Source organism: Eptatretus burgeri, chromosome 2, assembly GCF_056783735.1.
Source record: "Eptatretus burgeri isolate ZD-2024b chromosome 2, Ebu_testis_v1, whole genome shotgun sequence".
Lineage (NCBI taxonomy): Eukaryota > Metazoa > Chordata > Myxini > Myxiniformes > Myxinidae > Eptatretus > Eptatretus burgeri.
In genome coordinates, this window is record NC_140962.1 from 111,095,411 (window position 1) to 111,115,227 (window position 19,817).

General features: G+C 42.7%; 1 protein-coding gene across 5 annotated transcripts in view; it reads right to left on the reverse strand.

Annotated features, from left to right (window-relative positions):
- The window catches only part of LOC147032827 (uncharacterized), a 159,923-nt gene that overhangs the window by 107,018 nt on the left and 33,088 nt on the right, over window positions 1-19,817 (reverse strand). For 4 of the 5 annotated variants that reach the window (XM_085870713.1, XM_085870710.1, XM_085870709.1 and 1 more), the window contains one exon: window positions 19,381-19,785. In XM_085870713.1, coding sequence (XP_085726839.1) covers window positions 19,571-19,785 — 215 coding nt within the window. In that variant the 3' untranslated portion in view covers window positions 19,381-19,570. Of the gene's footprint in view, window positions 1-19,380; window positions 19,786-19,817 lie in introns of those variants that run through there. The other variant, XM_085870711.1, reaches the window with a different exon arrangement.

Sequence of the window (19,817 nt, forward strand, 5' to 3'; positions counted from 1 at the left end):
GGATATATGAGCCTTGCTCTGGGGCAATGCTCGTTTACCCTACCCATCCCTCTTTGGGATCACCTTAACCCCTAACACCTCACGATCTTCTTGACTAGACGCTGTCAGTTTGTCACAATAAAATAGAGAAAGTTCTGGCTACCCTTGCCACTACCTCGGTGATGGGTCCAGATGAAAACAATGCCCATGTTCACAATTCCCACTCTGCTGCGCTCACTTATCCCTTATCTTAGGCATGGGGAACATCCTGCCAACAGGTCAGATCCAGCCCGTGACATGTTCTGATCTGGTCCGTGTGATTAAATTCCGTTCAATATTTTACATTGCTATTATCACTGAATTCAAAAACAACAAAAGAGGAGTAACAACAAGTATTCCACCCAGCATGGCCACCACTCTCATCAAAAGGAAATAATCTCAGAAGTCACATAAGGCAAGTTACTTCGAAAAAGTTATTAGTATTATGACTATTATTGAAATGTATATCATTTCTTAAATGATTTTTCTTCAGTTTGTATTAAAAATCAGGATGTTTAGTCACATTGCAATCATTTTTATATGTGCCTGCAACGACAGTCAGAATGATAAGTAACATTACTTATCTGCATCTGTGTTGTTTAAATTGCAAACACATCACCAAGCATATACCTGACCCGCAGCAAGTATAACAGTTGTTATGGCCCTCCATCTTGGAAAGGTTCTACCCACCTGCTCTATTTGCTCTCTTCAGACTGTCCTTCACCTTTTCTTTATTGCGTGACAAAGTGACAACATCTCGAAGGCAGGGGGATAAGAGGGGTTAAGGGAGAGAAAAGGAGGGATGGGTAGAGTTCATGAATTTGAGGTGGGGGAGGAAATAAGTGAAGAAAGGTTAATGGGGATAAAATTTTGGTAGGGATAGAATGTCATGAAATGATGAATCACCACCTGCTTGAAAGCCTGAATGGACAAGTGGGATAGAACAGCCTCAGGAAGGTGGTTACACAGATGGGAGAAGAGAGGAACTAAAACGTTTTTGTGAGGAGTGAGCTCCTAGAAGAATGTGTGCATCTTGGAGCTACTTGGCAGGGTCAGAGGACTTAGAGAGAAGGAAGCAAGACTGGCATAAAAAAAAATAGAGGCCATTGACGTATCTACATTAGGTGATTAACACGTCTTGTGCAAAGGCCTCATTGCAGGAAATTGCAAGAATGCTGAGTGTTTTAGATTCCACAGGACGCAGAAGAGGCAGATGCTACGAAGAAGCACCAGCCCATGTGAAAAAGCAGTACTCCTTTGAGCTATGGATAAAGGCCTTGTAGAGGGTTAGTAGCTCTAATTTTTCAAGGAAAGACTTAGAATGACAATTGTACCAATATTACCGAAATTTAAGTGATTATGCAGATGTCTGTAAAATTATTTATTCATTTTGGTTTCTATCGCATTTCACACAGCTGATGAGCACAATATAGTCAATCCTCAATGTGCTACGAAAATACATCAGTCTTAAAGGCAGAACAAACTCTTTCCTAACCCCACTTACAATTAGAAGCAATTAATTTTCAGCTTAAAAGACAAAATTAATTTCAGCACATTATCCTAAAATCGTGTGTGTGTGTCTGCGTCTCCTCCATAACTCCAAAACTACAAAACCTAGCAGCCTGAAACTTTGCATGCATACTAAGAAAACTCCAAGGAAGTGCGAGAGTGAAAATTGGGTGTTTGGGTTAATTAAAACACCCCGTTTGAAGATAATTTAGGAGGTGCTCATCACGAAAAATCAAAATAAGCCGGACCAAGATGGCGGCACGCCATCTTGGTCAGACCTCTGTGGTTGCTGGAGCCGCCATTTTGTTTGGCCTCTGAAGCATGCCTCGATTTGGAAACAATATCTACTCTCACGGACTAGTTAAAGTATATAAATCAAAATATTATGCCGGATTTGAGAATCGGATCTTGTGAACAAAATAAGTGTCGAAATCTGGAGTAAAATCCGAAAATGTTAACAAATTAGCGATTTTTATAACTTAGTGTATTTATTTAAGCAAAGCATTAAACTTAACTTTTTCTACTGTTTGGACGATTATATTGAGTGAAGAAAAAAATTATTGGATGTGCAGAAGGTGTAAATTCATTGACTGAAAGCACTTCATAACCTTCTTTTGCTATGCATGACGGCACAGTCCACTGGGGTCCTTTTTTTTCAGCAATTACATATGCAGTTTGCGGTCTTAAAGCGTTTCCTGGGTAACCTCGCTCGGGTCTGAATCCGACATGTTTTTTGGCCTCCAGATTTGAAAGCATCAGCAGTTCCGATTCCCCTCAAAAAGTGTTGATTTGTCCATTTTGGACATTGCACGGGCGTTTCCGGATGCATAGTTGTATCGAGGGTAATTGGTAATCGCTTGCCAAGCCAGGCATTCCGTTGGAGTGTTTAAGCCACTGACCAAACCGCACAGTCCAGTTTGTGTCTTTATCAGGATATGCAGTCGATGATTACTACAAGGTAGAGGTACATTTACAGCACACATGGACGTGGTACATATGGGTAGATTTGGATCTGTACTGACTCTCCGCGGACGTGTGGACATGCCATACCTGTTACGGGTACCGTGATGGCAAAGTTTCATCCTGCATCTTATGGAGGTTCTAATCAGGTTTTCCTTTGTCCTTGCGCCTGTTTCTAAAGCATTTGGTTATCGGATTTGCTTTACAAAGGTTAGGTCACAGCATCAACCAATGCACACGTCTCTGGCTCAAGCAGAAGTGACGCTTCATTTATTGGCTCACATAAGGAACACTATACACATTCTGACAACACCTCCCTTCTTCATGAAGAGTAAGATCATACATTGTCAAATGAACAATCAGCGTCCACAAAGCTTTAGCAACATATTCAACTACTTATTGGCTTGCAGTGCCACCAGAAACCAAGTTTGAGTAAAAGTTTCACCAACTTCTTATGTCAGGTATATCAGTACAAATCTGCAATGGTCATCAACACCAGTTTACAAGAAGTTTATGCATTTATCAAACAAAATCTTTATACTTCTGAAGCTTAACAATCTCACATCCTCGTCTAGTATGCTGCACGGTTGGACGCATGTGTGTTGCAGTGTGCGTGCAGTCGGGTGTGTAATGTTCTCTCACAGGTGTAGCTGGTTGTGGCATACCCGCTCCACTGTTCATGTCTTCATGAGTGGTATTGCTCATATTGCTCGCCGCAACAGGTTTTTGCTCACAAGGGGTCATGACGTCATCTTCATGGGTCATGAGAACTGGTGGTGGCTCATTCGCTCTTAACAGATGACGTCTGTTGCTGAGTAATCCACTCCTGATGCCGTTGTCAACGCAGTATGATCTGGGGTGTGAATCCACTTTGGGAACGATGGCTGGCTGCCAGGTGTGCTTCCTCCTAATGCGAACAGAATCACTCGGCTGCAGGTTAGCCAGCGATCTTGCCGATCTGTCACGATAGACTCTCTGTTTCAGCTTCTGTTGCATCAACTGTGCTCTGGGATCTACTATTGCTGGTTTGAGCAGCTGCTTGGTAACTGGTATCTTGGATCTCAGAGTCCTGCTCATTAAGATCTGTGCCGGCGAGAATGATGTACCTGTGACAGGGGTGTTTCGGTACTCCAGATGTGCCAGGTAAATATCGTCATCAGCTTTCTTCATCATCAAATCTGTTTCTGGTGTATGTTCCCCCTCCATCCCCTCCCTTACCTCAAATGGCCGCACTGCTGATTCCACACGTGATAAAGCTGAATGTCTAAACTCGGTGTTTGCAGCTAAATCTTGTGTCCCAAACCCATCACTATCTCTACCCACTTTACCCAGTCGCACCCAACTGTCCCTGGACTCTGTATCCTTTTCTCCTGACAAGGTGGAGAGCTTGCTTTCAAACCTCGAGTCAGATTCTGCAACCGGTCCAGACGGCATCAGCCCACGTGTCCTCAAAGCCTGCTCTTCTGCTCTTGCTCACCCTCTCTCTGTTCTATTCACCCTCTCATTTTCCCAAGGTCATCTGCCATCTGCTTGGAAATCTGCTAACATCACTGCCCTGCATAAAAAAGGTGCAAAAACAGATCCCTATAACTACAGACCAATCAGCCTTCTCCCAATCATCAGCAAGGTTATGGAATCCATCATCGCTTCAGACATGAAATCCTTCCTCTTCTCCAATGGCTTGATTTCCAATCATCAATTTGGTTTCAGACCAGGTCACTCTACCCTGGATATGCTGCTTCTACTCTCCCATCAATGGATGGAGGTCCTCAATGCCAGACAGGAAATCCGAGCCGTATCCCTGGACATATCACGTGCTTTTGACACAGTCTGGCACCCTGCCCTACTCACCAAACTCTCTTCCCATGGTATTCAAGGCCATCTCCACTCATGGCTCGCAGACTTCCTCTCCTGTCGCAGTCAACGTGTGGCCCTAAATGGAGTTCTTTCATCCCCTCTTCCTGTGCAGGCTGGAGTTCCTCAAGGTAGCGTTCTGGGCCCTGTTCTTTTTCTGGTTTTCATCAATGATCTCTCGGACTCTCTGGAAAATCCTCTATTTCTCTTTGCCGATGACTCCACCCTCTGCCGTACCATCTGTCATCCCTCAGACCGCAAGCAGCAGCTTCTTCGCTCACTGCAGATCTGGATAAAATCACAAACTGGTCCAACACGTGGAACATGTCTTTCAATCCAGACAAATCTCACACTCTCACTATGTCTCTTCGAAAGGACCGTTTACAAACCCCCCATCCACTTTCTCAACAATCCTCTGGAAGAAGTCTTTTCTTTCAAGCTTCTGGGTCTCACTATCTGCCATGACCTTTCCTGGGAAAGTCACATTTCCAACCTCGCCTCAAAAGCCAGTCGCCGACTGGGAATCCTCCGTCGTGCAAAGTCCTTCCTCGGCTCCTCTTGAGTTCCTGACTACTTACAAAGCTTTTGTCCGTAGCCTGATGGAGTACTGCTCTCCCCTCTGGGCTGGTGCTCCTGCCTCCCACCTTTCTCGGCTTCACGCTGTCGAAACCAGGGCTTTTAAGATCATTGGCATCTCCCGCAATGAAGCTGAGTCTTTGGGCCTCTCACTCAATCACCGCAGGTTAGTCGGTGGTCTTTCTGTCTTCTACCGACTCCTCTCCAGCCTTGCCCCCCTGCTCTCTCTGCGATTTGCCCCAACCACATTTCCACAGGGCGCTCAAGGTCCGCCAACAACCCCCTTCTGGTAAAACTACCAAAATCACGAATCACTGCTCATCTTCACTCTTTCATTCCTCTTTTTTTCCCGCCTTTGGAATAAACTTCCTCACTCTATTCTTTCCCATTCTTCCCTCCAGGCTTTCAAAACAGCTGTTCACCACCACCTCTTATCTTCCCCCATCCAAATCCTCGATCTTTTCTACCCCGATAATCCACCCAAGCCCACTTCCTTCAATTCTCCTGCTTTCCTTCCTGAAAGTCCCTGTAATGTCCATCTTCTCTTCGCCATGTTCCCCGTCCCATCCCCATCCCTCTCCCTTCCACAGTTCACCTAATGTGTCTGTTCCCCACTGTTTTGTCCCTTCCACTCCCGCCCCTCTTGTCTCATGCCTCCTTGCTGTGAGTTGTGTGTTAGCTCTCATACGAGCCTCGACCAAGGTATACAAAAAAAAAAAAATAAATAAATAAAAAATCCCCTTGATGGTTTGGATAAAACGTTCACTTTGGCCATTGGACTGGGCAAATCCAGGACTGGATGTCAACCGTTTGATTTCCCAGTTTCATGTGAACTGCCTGAACTATTGGCTGTCAAATGGCATATTATCACTCATGAGCTCTTCTGGAATGCCATGACGTGTCATGAATGCCATGACCTCCTTCATCTTAGTGATGACCGTGGTGGCAGTCTTGTCCTCGATCTTCACCACCTCTGGATACTTGCTACAGTAATCAACCACCAGGAGATAGTCTTTGCTTTGATATGTGAGGACATCGGCTCCCACCTTCAGCCATGCAAGCTCAGGTATGGGTTGTGGTCTCAACTGCTCCTTGGGCTGTGCATTGCTATGGCTGAGGCAAACTGCACAGTTGACCACTGTCTGTTCAATGTCTGCAGTCATGTTGGGCCAAAACAGAGCACCAGCAGCCCTGGCTTTCATTTTCTCAGCTCCCATGTGACTCTCATGGAGCAGAGCCAGCATCTCACTCGTCAGTGAGCTCGGTATTGCAATGCAGTCACCAACACACAGCAGTCTGTCAGCTATGTGAAACCTCATCTTTGACCGGCCAGTGGTCTTGGAGGACACTCGCACTGTGCTTCTTTTTTGGCCATCCCATCATGGCTGCCTGCCTTACCATCAGGAGGTCAGGGTCCTCAGCAGCTGCAGCTCGGATCTGCTTTTGTCTCATGGCACTCATTGGCAAGTCATGCACAAGGCAGTGAACCATGACTTCTATGTCATCCTCCATCTGGTTGTCTGATCGGTCACCAGGTAAGTATGCATGACTCAGTGTGTCGGCTACATAGATGGACTTACCCGGGACATGCCTCACATCTAGTTCATAGTGCTGTAATCTCAAAAGTATTCTCTGCAGTCACGGAGTCGCGCTGCCCAGAGGTTTCTTGAAAATTGCCTCCAGACTCTAGAGGGTGGTGATCTGTCTGCACATTCACTGGCTTTCCGTACACATACTGGTAGAATTTGTGGCATGCGTATCAGATTGCCAACAGTTCCTTTTCAATCTGTACATAGTTCTTTTCAGTGTCCGTCATGGACCTTTATGCGTGGTGAACTGGCCGACCCTCCTGGAGCAGACAACAACCAAGCCCACTCTGGCAAGTATCTGCTTGGATTGTCACCGGCTTGGAGACGTCGTAGTACCTCAGAACGGGTTCTGTTGCCAATGCTGCTTTGACCTTGTTGAGACTTTGTGTGTTCCACTTCCCAGCTCCAGGCTGTGTCTTTCTTAAGCAGTGCACAGAGCGGTGCCATGGTCTCCGACTCGTTCGGTATATATTGCGCCCGGTATTTGACCATGCCCAACAGGCGCTGAAGTGCTGGCTTGTCTTTTGGTGGAGGCATGTCAGCAATTGCTCAAATCTTGGACTTGTCTGGTGTCAGTCCCTCTGGAGTGATGATGTTGCCCATGTACAGCACTTTGGGCACTCGGAACTGTACCTTGGTCCTGTTGAACTTCACCTGTTGTTGGCGAGCTCTCTGCATAACCTTGTGCAATATTTAGTCATGTTCTTCCACGATTTCAGTGGCAATGATCATGTCGTCGGCGATAACCTGCACACCCGGAATGTCGCTGAAGGCCTCCTGGTTTCTCTTGTGCATGATTTCACTTGCTGACAGTATGCCAAAAGACATGAGGCAGAATCTCATCCTTCCCCAGGGTGTATTAAATGTAAACAGGTAGGAGGACTTCTCTGTCAGCTTCACATGCCACTACCCATCTGCCATGTCAATCACTGTGAACACCACCTTGTTGTTTAGTAGTTGTCTCTGCACATCACTTGGTGTAGGCATTGTGTATCTCTCTCGCTTGATTGCACGGTTCAACGGCTTTAGGTCTTGGCAGATTCTCATGTGGCCATCTTTTTTTTCAGTGATTATGAGGTTACTAACCCAGTCGGTGGGCTTGTCGACCTTGGCCACTACCCACGTTTCTCCAGCTGCTCCAGAGTGTCTTTCAGCTTCTCATACTTTGCGTAGGGAACATGTCTGGCTGGCTGAACAGTCGGTGTGACATCTGGATTCAGCTCAATTTTGTACTCCTGCTTGTACTGAGCAGTGCCTGTGAACGCATTTGTGTCCTGCTCGAGCAGCCTCTCCTTGGTCAGTGGAGCACGCAGTGAATCTATATGCTTGATAAGGCCGAGCTTCTCACATGCGTTTTGCCCAAGTATGAGAAAAGTGGTTTTCTCAGTTACATAGAATTTGATTATCCAGTCCTGCCCTTTATGCTTGCAGGGAATCACTGTTGTACCCAATGGCTGAATCTTGCCATCACCAAAAGCAGTGAGAATGACGTTGGTGGGTGTTATGGTTTGCTCAGGCATTGCAATAGTCATTTTAGCAATCAAGATTACGTTTGCCTGGGCACTTGTATTGAGCTTGAGCACCACACTCTAGCCAACTGTAAGCTGTTCTTGCCACATGCCCGCAGGCCAGGTGACGTCATCATCCAGGTTACCGATGAGCACTGAATCTATGACCAGAAACTCTTCAGTACCTTTCTCGGGATCTGCATCCAGAAGACATACCCTTCTTGTGCCTCCACCCTTGCCCAGTGATTCTTGCCTCCACACTTGGCACACGTTTTGCCAAATGCTGGACACCTGCGCAGCCCAGGACTGTGCTTCTTGCAACAGTACTCGCACACAGGCTGAGTAAGGCTTTCCTGTCGCCTTTGTGTAGCTGCTGTCATGGTTCTGGCTGCAGGTTTGGCCTTGGCCTGCTTGGGTAAGGTGGTGTGCCATTGTTGCCTCTTTATCCACTGCATAGAGCTGCTTGGCACCCTTCATGCCAACGAGCTGCTGCCTGCTTTATTCAGTGGCATGGCATATGTCCAAATCTTTCTGCAGTGTGACCTCACCTTCCCAAAGAAGTCTCTCCTTAGATCTCTCGTCTCACATACCAAACACAATCTTATCTCAAATCATGAGTTCTTCTTGAGGTCCGAACTCGCACATGGCTGCTTGCGTTCTGAGTTCAATGAGCCATTGGTCGATTGTCTCACCCTCCTGGTCACGTTTCCTAAAACGATACCTCTCGTATACAACGCTTTTCCTTGGTCTGAGTAATCCGTGAACTTCTGGAGCACCAACTCATAATCATTCACATTGTCACCTTCAGCAAAGGAGAACGTCTTGTGAATAGCCAGGGAGTCCGGTCCCACCAATTCAGGCAAAATGGTGATCTGCACGTCAGAGTCTCTTTTTCTTGAGCTCAGAGGCCTTGAAGTAGTTGGAGAATCGTGCAGCCCACTTGTCCCATGCATCGGCAGCATTCGATGCTTTAAAATTAATTGGTCCAGGAGGCTTTAGGACTTCCATGGTGGTGTTTGGTTCGCTTATCTGACACCATGTCACAGCATCGACCATGCACACGTCTCTGGCTGAAGCGGAAGTGACGCTTCATTTATTGTCTCACATAAAGAACACTATATATTTATATATATATATTCTGTTACAGGCCTACAGGCCATATGTTTCCCTTTGTGAGTTTTATAGCAAAAGCCGTTTTCAGTATTAAAGTGTTTTCTAAATTACCGAGCCAATTTTTTTTTCCACTCATCACATGCATCTGTTTAACAAGGTTAATGTTTGTGATCATATCCTTCCAACGTCTATATAAATGTAATGTTGCTTTTCGGTGAAAGCGACTCGAGGTTTCTGGGTTGTATAAAGTCCGTACTGCAGTCGGAAATCAGTGACTCCAACCTGCCGATTCCAGAAAAATTGCCGATATCGTCCAAGCAGGTGTGTGTGCATGTGCGTGCGTGCGTGTGTGTGCGCCGTTGAGTGGTGTCTTCATATGCGAGTTTCAGAATGTGGAATGGAGTCCTCCCAGGGTGGGCTCAAAGCTTCCACCTTCATTTCAGTAAGGGGTCATGATTCATGGACCAAGCTGTGAAGTTTTCTGTTCTCAAAGTTTTGTGCTGAGTGCTCTCTTCAGGATCATCACTGAGCCCCGAACGGCTTCCAAATGTAGTTAGTTTGTTATAATATTCCTCGGGATGGTTTTTACCTCACCTGTAAAGTAGTTCCGGGGAGCTTCTGGGATGGCGTGTCATCCGTCCACAAATACTTGCAACTTCGTCACATTTGTGGGAACTTCTGCAACAGTGTTGGGAAGAACTTTCTGACCAATATTTAATTTCCATTGTAGAAAGAATGCCACGAGTATGTTCAGCTGTTTATATCTGCAAAAGGTGGCTACTTTGACGAGTCAAAAGTTTACATTAAATTTTGTTCAACAAAACGATTCCATGATTTATTTTTTATCTGCAATTGTTTATTTGTTCTAAGCTTTAATTTCAGAATACATTGAAACATTAAACTGCTTAAATTTCAGTAAAAACTGCAAAAATGGGGGTGTTCTAAAACTTTTGACCGGTAGTGTAGAATGCCACAAACAACCCCATCTTATCTTCAATCAATATCCCATACCAGAAAAGCTATGATTCGATACCAAAACTATATTTCTATATCATTTACTTCAAAAGTTATGAGATTACCCACATCGGTTATTCATCGGGTATATCGTACGGAAGCCATATTGGATTTATACTTATGAGGGATGCTTCAACAGCAAAAACATTGCATAATTTAATTCCCCATACCTAAAAAAACGATATTGGGACAAAATCATTGTTCCATTTCTACCAAGTTGGTTGTTATAAGAAATCTCTTGTATCAGGTGGTTTGTGGGGGGCCATGTTAGATTGATGTGAAGGAGTGTTCCAATCCGCAAGATTTTGTTCCATTCGATTTCCCCATACCCAAAAGCCTACATTTAGACACCAAATTCATCCTTCTATGCCCATTAGAACAGAAGTTATAAGGCATTCCCTATATCAGGTAATCAGTTAAATTAAATCAAATGCCTAATTGAGGTACCAAAACGTCATTTGTAAATTGGACAATGTCCAATTCTGTATTCTACACACCCTCAAGTATCAAAATTGTAATTTTTAAAATAATTATCAGCAAAATTTTAAAAATTATCAGCTGATAATTATCAGCAAAATCGAGCCAGATTACATGGCCAACCTCATTACATATTGAGGCAGTAGTACCAATGCCAACTGCACATTAGCTAAAACTAAATGGTGAATATTCATCGTGAGACTTTGGCAAATTGATTACTTTTCCAACAAACAAATCACAAAAAGATTTTTCAGTTTGAACAACTTACGATGGACTGCCCCCTAATGGTTTTTCATAAATGTTCAAGTGAAATGCTTTTCTTGAAGGCAGAGTGATCAACAGTTATGTTTTGAATGATCAATAAAAACATTAAAGCTCAGGAATCTTGAAATTTTAAAATTCAATCTCAGCCTTCTCTCCATATACAGTGGAAAATCGATACAACGCTAAGCGTTATAGCGCTTGTACTGATATAACGCTCATACACCTTGGACCCCAAAAACTACTACTATTTCATGTTTAAAGGCAAAAAAGTGAGAAAATAGAGACAAAGTTAGTCCAAAATAGCACTAAGTGGCGAAAAAAATTCAAGCTGTCATCGCCCTGTGTTGAGTTGACATGTGGTGTGAAAATACTCACGAGCTGTCATCTTCTCGCACCTTTCCCGTATAAATGGCGAAGCTGAGATGAACAAAATCAATTCAATTCAAATCATCATAGCATCCGTATCTCCTGTAACTCACGTTCATGTTCCCTTCTAACACCATACAACACTACACAACGTAAGTACAGTACTGTACTGTACAAGATTAACTAATGTTCGCGTGCTCTACTGCCCACATCCTTTCGGAAGAGTTGTCAACAACTTAAATCTAAGCTCCCGTTACATCTCCTGTACCAGTTCTTTGACATCTTCATCACCTACCAGCCGAGAAATCTTCAACTTTGTTAGTTTTGTTTGCTCTGTTCAGTTCAGCGCCGCCATGCCGAAGTGGAAGTGTTATTCCATAGAGGAGAAGCTACACATAATTAAACGGATACGGAATGGTGAAACTCAAGCGACCATCAGCAAGGATACAGGCATCGCCGGTTCAACTCTAAGAGGATGGTTGAAGGATGAAGAGAACATCAAGAGCTTCATCGTCACTGTCATCTCCAATGAAGGGATGAAGAGGAAGAGGGTCAAGCTTGGGAGGGATCAGGAGTTGGACCAGGAACTATTCAATTGGTTCTGCAAGTCTAGAGAGCTTGACATACCCATCTCAGGCACCATCCTCCTTCATCAGGCCAAGAAGATCAACAAGGATCTTCACAAGGAAGAGAGAGGTTAAGATGCTGACTACAGCTTAACCAGGGGGTGGCTGCAACGCTGGCAGGATCGACATGGGGTCCACATGAACCAACAACATGGAGAGGCCAAGTCTGCAGACCTTGAATCTGCCAAGAACTACCTCTCTGTCTTCAATGAACTAATCGAAGACAACAACTTCACAGAAGACCAGGTTTTCAATGCAGATGAAACTGGTCTGTACTACAAGACCCCTCCAGACAGAACTATGGACCTGGATGACAACCCATCAAGAAAGACTGGACACAAGAAGCCAAAGGACAAAGTCAGCCTCCTTCTCTGTGCCAACAGGTCAGGGTCTCTGAAGATGACCCCATTGGTCATAGGGAAGTCACTAAACACCAGGTGTCTACACCATGTCAACAGATCCCTCCTTCCCTGCATTTACACCAACACCAGAAAGGCTTGGATGACAGGAGCCTGTTTCAAGGACTGGTTCTTCCAGGGGTTCTGCCCTGCTGTGCGGAAACACCTGAGAAAGCTTGGGCAAGAAGAGAAAGCTATCCTCCTCATTAACAACGCCCCATCTCATCCATCAGGAGACATCTTAAAGTCCAAGGATGGGAAGATCTTCACTTCCTTTATGCCCAAGAACACCACCAGCAAGATCCAGCCTTTGGACCAGGGGGTCATCAACTGTTTCAAGCTATTCTACAAAGATCAATTATGCAAAGCTCTGGCCAGGGAGCAGAAAGAGATGACAGTCTTCCTCAAGGCCATGGAGTTTGCAGGGACAGCCTAGGAGAAGGTCACCAAGGACAACATCACTAACTGCTGGAGGAAAGGCCTAGGTCCTCCCAAGTCTGATAATGAAGAAGACTTCAATGGGTTCTCCAAGGAGGAGGTGGGCAGGTCTGCCATCACGGCCCTCAACCTCGCCCCTGGCACATCAGCTCTTGATGCTCTCCAGGCATGGGTTGATCAAGAAGAAAGAGACCTGGCTGAAGAACTGCTCAGAGAAGAACAGCTGTCAACTGGAGAGGAAGAGGAACCCCTAGAGGAGTCGGAAGAAGAAGAGGCACCAGTTGAACCTCTCCCCCAGCCTCTGCACTCCAAAGCTGAACAGTCTTTCCTTGATGGTCTTCGTTGGTTGGAGTCCTTGGATGAGCAGGAATGCCCCAATCTTCATTTGAAGATACACCAGATTAAAATCCTTCTGGATGACACCCGAAGACTCTCAAGAGCATCCATGAAACCAAGCAAGATCACCGATTTCTTCAAGAAATAAATTCCGAATTCTTCAAGATATAAATTCCGTATCCATTTTGTGATTAAGGAAGCGTAAAATATTTTACAGATTTATGTGATAATGTACATTTTGTATTTTTTTATTTTGTAAGTAATGTTCGATTGTACATAAAAAAATAAAATATATTGTATATGCATTCAATTTCTGTGTTTATTTCTTGTTTAAAAAAAAGAAAAGAAAATAACTTGACCGCTTCATCATGAACCCCAACAATCCAAGATGGCGGACGTACATGTCCACGTGTTTTGGCTCTGGTTTGTATGTAATATAAAATATTTTTCACTGCATCAGTATAGCGCTGTATCATTTATAACGCCCTAGTCGCTTCGGACCCCACCGGTGAGCGTTATATTGATTTTCCACTGTATATCATGGACTTCTAGAGGATGGACTTCCTGGAGTGAGGAACGTGTTTGAGGAATCCAACCCGTTTCTGGCTGATGGTCCAGTGGGATCTCGTGTAAGACCAGATATTCCGAGGATGGTGGATCCAAGTTGAACGGTACATGAATTCCTCTACCACCTTCATCAAGACGTACATAGTTGGAGAATTAAAGAACAAACGATCACAAAATAGCATTTTAATTCATTACAATCCTCACTGTGATCATATCATAAGGTGTGCATGTATCAGACTCGGCAGTGTAATGGTTAGAGGGTTTGGTATGAGTTTGGGAAGTCAGTGGTTCGAACCCTGGACGAATTGTACCAAAGACCTTTAAAATGGTATGTGCTGCTTCCTTGTTTGCTGTTCAGGATTTTAAAGGGATAGAGCACTGATAAACAACCCTGAATTGGTAACCAAATTGCACCAGCTTTGAGGGACCTAATGATCTCCTGCATCAAAGCTCCAATTGTAAGGGAATATTGTGAGTCTCCACCGTCCGTCCGTACGTCTTACCCTGTAACTCCTCCTACACCGTTTGAAATAGGAACTTGAAACTTTGGGACATAGTAGATATATGTATGGGGATGTGCACAACACTGTAGGATTTTTGATATGACCCCTAGGGGCCGGGGCAGAGGGGTTGGGGTCATGGGGGTCGATGAAAAAAAAATTGTCATAGCTTTTTAAATCAAACATATTCATGAGTTATACATTTAACAACATTTTTTTAAACACATGATGATCAGAGGGTGCTTGGGGGGTAGGGGGTGCTTAGCGGATAGGGGGTCAAAATAGCTCCTCCTACATGTTTGAGATAGGAACTTGAAACTTTGGGACATAGTAGATATATGTATGGGGATGTGCACAACACTGTAGGATTTTTGATATGACCCCTAGGAGCCGGGCCAGAGGGGGTGGAGTCATGGGGGCTGATTAAAAAAAAAATTGTCTTTTAGAATTTTAAATCAAACATATTCATGAGTTATACATTTAACAACATATTTTTTAAACACATGATGATCAAAGGGGGTTTGGGGGATAGGGGGTGCTTCGGGGAGAGGGGGTCAAAATAGCTCCTCCTACACCATTTGAGAAAGGAATTTGAAACTTTGGGACATAGTAGATATATGTATGGGGAAGTGCACAACACTTTCGGATTTTTGATCTGACCCCTCGGGGCCTGGCCAGAGGGGGTGGGGTCAAGGGGGTTGATTTTTTAAAAAAAATATAGTCTTATAGCATATCAAATCAAACATTATCATGAGTTCTACCTTTTTTAGCATATTGTGATCAGCATATGGTGGGGTAGAGGGTGCTTGGGGGACAGGGGATCAAAATAACATTTCTTAAATTAAATATGGTCATGTAGCATATCGAAAAGAACAGAATGATGAGTACTACCTCTTGCAAGAACACGTTTTTACCATTCCTTGAACTGTGTGCGGGATAATTTAGAAGGGGGAGGGGCTGGACAGTCAGAGGGTCAAAATAACTAATTTTTAGATATTGTCATGTAGCATATCGAATTAAACAGAATCATGAGTACTGCATTTTGCATGAACCTTTTTCAACATTTGCTGAGCTGGACAGCAAAGGTGGGGTTAGTGGGGAGGTAGGAGGTGCTTAGGGATAAGGACATTCGAGATTGATTGAACTTTAGAAATGAACTTTTTTATATCAAAAGTACAATTTAGTGACCAATGCTATGTCAGTCATTGCAAGCATATGAATTATTTGTAATGTTTATGTAGTTTTCCAAGTTAGTCATGTATGTAAGTATTAATATTATTTTTCTATGTTGTTTGTTCTTATTATAATCAAAGTTTTAGTAAAACATGATGATGAAAATTGCAGTTGGTTCAATATTTAAAATATTCACAAAATTAGCATTATTATTTAAATAACAAAACAATAATTAAAAATACACCAATGTCACCCGCAGGGTGACCCGTATCTTGTCAAAAGGTGACCACGTGTGACTTCTTTAAGGTCACACTGAGGTGAACAGAGCTGCTATCCACCAGGAGCAACTCCTTGAGGAATATCTGCCTACGAGAGATTCCGATGAGAATCGTTCTACAGAGTAACCATGAAAAATATGCGTTTTCCTCATAACGTCACCAAATGACGTCATAATGTCTCAAGCTTGACATATCTAGAAAGCACTCATCGAGGTGTTCAATTTGAGGTACTACACGATATGGTTCCTAAAACTTGAAAATTTGACCTTGGGGTCAAATATGTTTGACCTGAGGCGCTAACCATGAAGGTCAAGGCCAATCGCCACCAAAAATTAATCAGTTGAGCTCCAGACCATGAACTATATTCCCATGAAGTTTGAAGACGATCCGATCAAAATTACTCAAAAAATAAGGGTTTCGTCGACTCCCCTGGTTTGCGCCAAAGTGACCTTGACCTTTGACCTTGACCTTCAAAATTTTATGCGCTGAAAGGGACCTCTATAGGCCTCTGATATGCGAAGTTACAAAAATTTCCAATGATAACTGTGCTCTGCAGAATTTTTTTATACGTGATTACAGACAAACAAACAAAAAATAAAAATAAAAAAAAAACATACAAGCTGACCAACATATCTTGCAAAAACTTCGTTTTGGCAAGATAAAAATGGACTTAATTTCTATCGGTACTTTCCAATGTCACCAGGGATCCACCTTCATGACATCATGGTTTACTGTATGTCTAATATTCATAACTTATTAAAATTGGTCTGATGGTAATTTGTCACATACTGATAACTGATTATTTTTTATATTTTGTAAAATAAAAATGACTGATCTAATAACCAGAAAATTTACATTTAACAAACACAGAGCATGCTATTCATTATGTGACATATTTTGAATTATTCTTTATGGATGATTCACTAGATGAGTTCAGCTGATCAATCACATCATCCCAGCTTTTATAACACTCTCCTATCCACTGTTGGTCTAATTGGTGATGGAAATGCCAGATAATGTATTATTGATTCAAGACTATTTGATACTGAATTTTTAAAAAAATATATTTTCATAACCACATGTAAAATAATATCTTCAAAAAAGTGAGAAAAAAATATATATTTAATTATCCAAATAATTTGCTTAAAATTTTATAAACACTTGTGTACATTTTTAGTGATGAAAAGCATGTTGTTTCTTTAATGTTTTATGTTATCATTTTTTGTCCATCTTTTTTCAGATATTCGCTGTTAAAATCAAGAGGATGTGTGTAAGGATACTTAGTGTTCTTATCATCATAATGCTCCTCATAATGGCAGGAATAGAAGAGAACCCAGGACCGAAGAAAGGGAGGAGGAAGTTGACAGCGAGAACAGATATAATGGCAGGAATAGAAGAGAACGCAGGACCGAAGAAAGGGAGGAGGAAGTTGACAGCGAGAACAGATAAAATGAAAAACCATGACAAGTATGTTCAACAAAAACAGGCAAAGGACAGGGAAGAATTATTAGCTGTAAAATCAAACAACACACAGTGAAAACATGATTGCAGAAATGCCATGGATACTGTAAATAAACAATATAATATGGAGATAGATCGTGGTAGGAGAAGTTGCAGGAGATCACAAATCGATTATAGAGACAAAGAGAAGATAGCTGATGTGTTGTCAAAGCGTTCATTGAGGTCCAACAGTGAGTTTAGAAACAGGGACATTCCATGTCAAGTGTACACACCCTCCCGACACTAATACCTCATTTTCTCCCCATATGTTGGTCATTTATTCACTTGGGTGAAAAAACTCAAAATACCAACTTTTAGACCTGTGGGCCCATCGGGGCCCATTTTAGGGGCCCCCCAAATTTGGGCGCCCCTGGCTGCCCCACAATCTTCCAGAGGCCATATCACAGGTTGTAGTGGTCCGATTTGGCTGATCTTGGTATCAAAATGCTCGTAAAAGCGAGATCTTTCGAATCGCGTAAAGCAAAATCACTCTGAAACAGTAATTCAAAAAGTTATAGTTTGGGGCACCCTTTGACCTTGGGCCCCTGCTCCCCAGCCAAACCGATGGTCCCAATTTTTTCGTGTGAGAATACCCCTTCATACACTCCAACAATTCAGCATAAATGAAAATGGGATCTCAATGGGTTCAAGTGTGATGATGGTTTTATTGTTCGGGGACTCGGGTGCTGGACACACAATACGCCACAATACATAGCACAATATTTGAATTTTCAACCATTTTGGACAACATATACAATCATACATGTAACCCATTTCTAAAAAAATGAGCTATAAAAATTACCCCTGTGTGGGAGTGACGGTCATCTCTATAATACCACAAGTTCTCAATGTTCAGTTATGACCGAAGACTACTGCGCAATTCTACTGCGCAGCTCCACTGCGCAGCTCCATTGCGCAGTTTGGTTAAAGAGGACTCGGCATTTTGGCACGCGCGCACAAAATTATATTTTGAAAATAAATGCCGACGTTTACATTTTGGGTTTTGAAACTTTTGCACCTTCGGTGGAAAATTTATAAATATAAAAGGCTAAAAATGTGTTTTATATTTATATTTCATTTCTCCTTCCTTCTTTGCGAATCGCATCGGCGTTTTTGGCCATCTTCCAGATCACGTGATGATCAAACGGGAAGGAAATTCAAAAATCTGTCCGGTTAGATACAAGATAATATTTTTTACTATCATAATCAATAAACAGTTGCCGAATATCTTGTAGAATGGCAGACTCGATAGGTTTTGAAAATGGCGATTTTTATAACTTACGTGACCTCGTGACCTTGACCCTGACCTTGAACCCAGACAAAAGTTATATTCTTGTGCAACACTCATTGACCTCTACCCACATACTAAGTTTCATCAAGATCGGAAAGAAAAATTGTTGACGGATGTACGGACGGACGGACATTTGGTCCGGCTTTATTAGGTCATCTCGGTAGAGATGACCTAAAAATGGAAAAAATAGCCTGTGTTTGGATAAAAAAAAAAAACATGCTTTGTAAACAACTATATCCATAGGACCCATAGCAAAGTATACATTTTCTGAAAGCACAGACACTTGGGCATTATATTACATCAAGATTGTTTATCTTATTAAAACTGGGTTCAATTTCTAAGCTTTCTCCTCATTTAGGACCACAGTGTACACAATACCATGCTCCAAGCCCACATCAAGCACAAATCAAGAGCTTTAAATTTGGTGCAACAGACACAGGTGGTTTAGCAGATACATTGGAACTGGCAGTGGATGCAAGAGTTATGCTGATAAAGAGCATTGATGTAATGGACCGGTTAGTCAATGGGGCCCAGGGTACAGTTGTAGATTTTGTCCACCACAATAATGACCAAGATAGAGCCACATTTGTAGTGCTTGTCAAGTTTGATCATGCCAGTGTTGGTCAACAGCACCAACTTAAGTTTCCAAACAAAGTTCCAGGTGCAGTTACCATTTATCAAGAAGCAAGCAGTTTTCTTCTTAACAAGAAGGGTGCAATTCAAGTTACTCGAAAACAATTTCCACTCAAAGTAGCATTTGCCACAACAATACACAAGGTACAGGGTCTTTCCCTAGACAACATAGTTGTTTCATTTGAGGGAATATTCAAAAGTGGTCAAGCCTATGTTGCCCTTATCAGAGCAAAGACGCTGGAAGGATTATTTCTTCAAAGCTTTGATAGGAAGAAGATCATTACAAGTAACAACATTGTCAAAGAAATACATAGAATGAAGACACACATGCCATTTAATGAGTGTATACAAGAACTACAGAATCTCTCAAATGACAAGTGGACAAAATTAAGTCATATCAATGTCAGATCATTGTTGAAGCACAGGAATGAATTGATAACGTACACTAACTTATTATCTTCTGATGTAATTGCTGTCTCTGAGATATGGCTCCATGATAGAATTGATACAGAGAAAGTGGCCATGCCAGGATTTACATTCTTCAGGAGAGATCGTCAAGAATGCTACAACAAACATGTATGCTCATATGACAACTGTGAGAAGTGCAACAGCAAAGAAGGTGTTGGATTCTATGCTCGAGATGGTATTGACATTACCATACTTCCACATTTTGCTTGCTGTGGATGCGAAACTGTGTATTTTCATATGAAAAAGAAGAAAGAAGTAGAACTTTATGTTTGTGTTGCGTACAGACCTGACCATTTCAGTATTGATCAACTTCAGTATGACGTCACAAACTTCATAAACCATGGACAGAAAAAGGATGCAA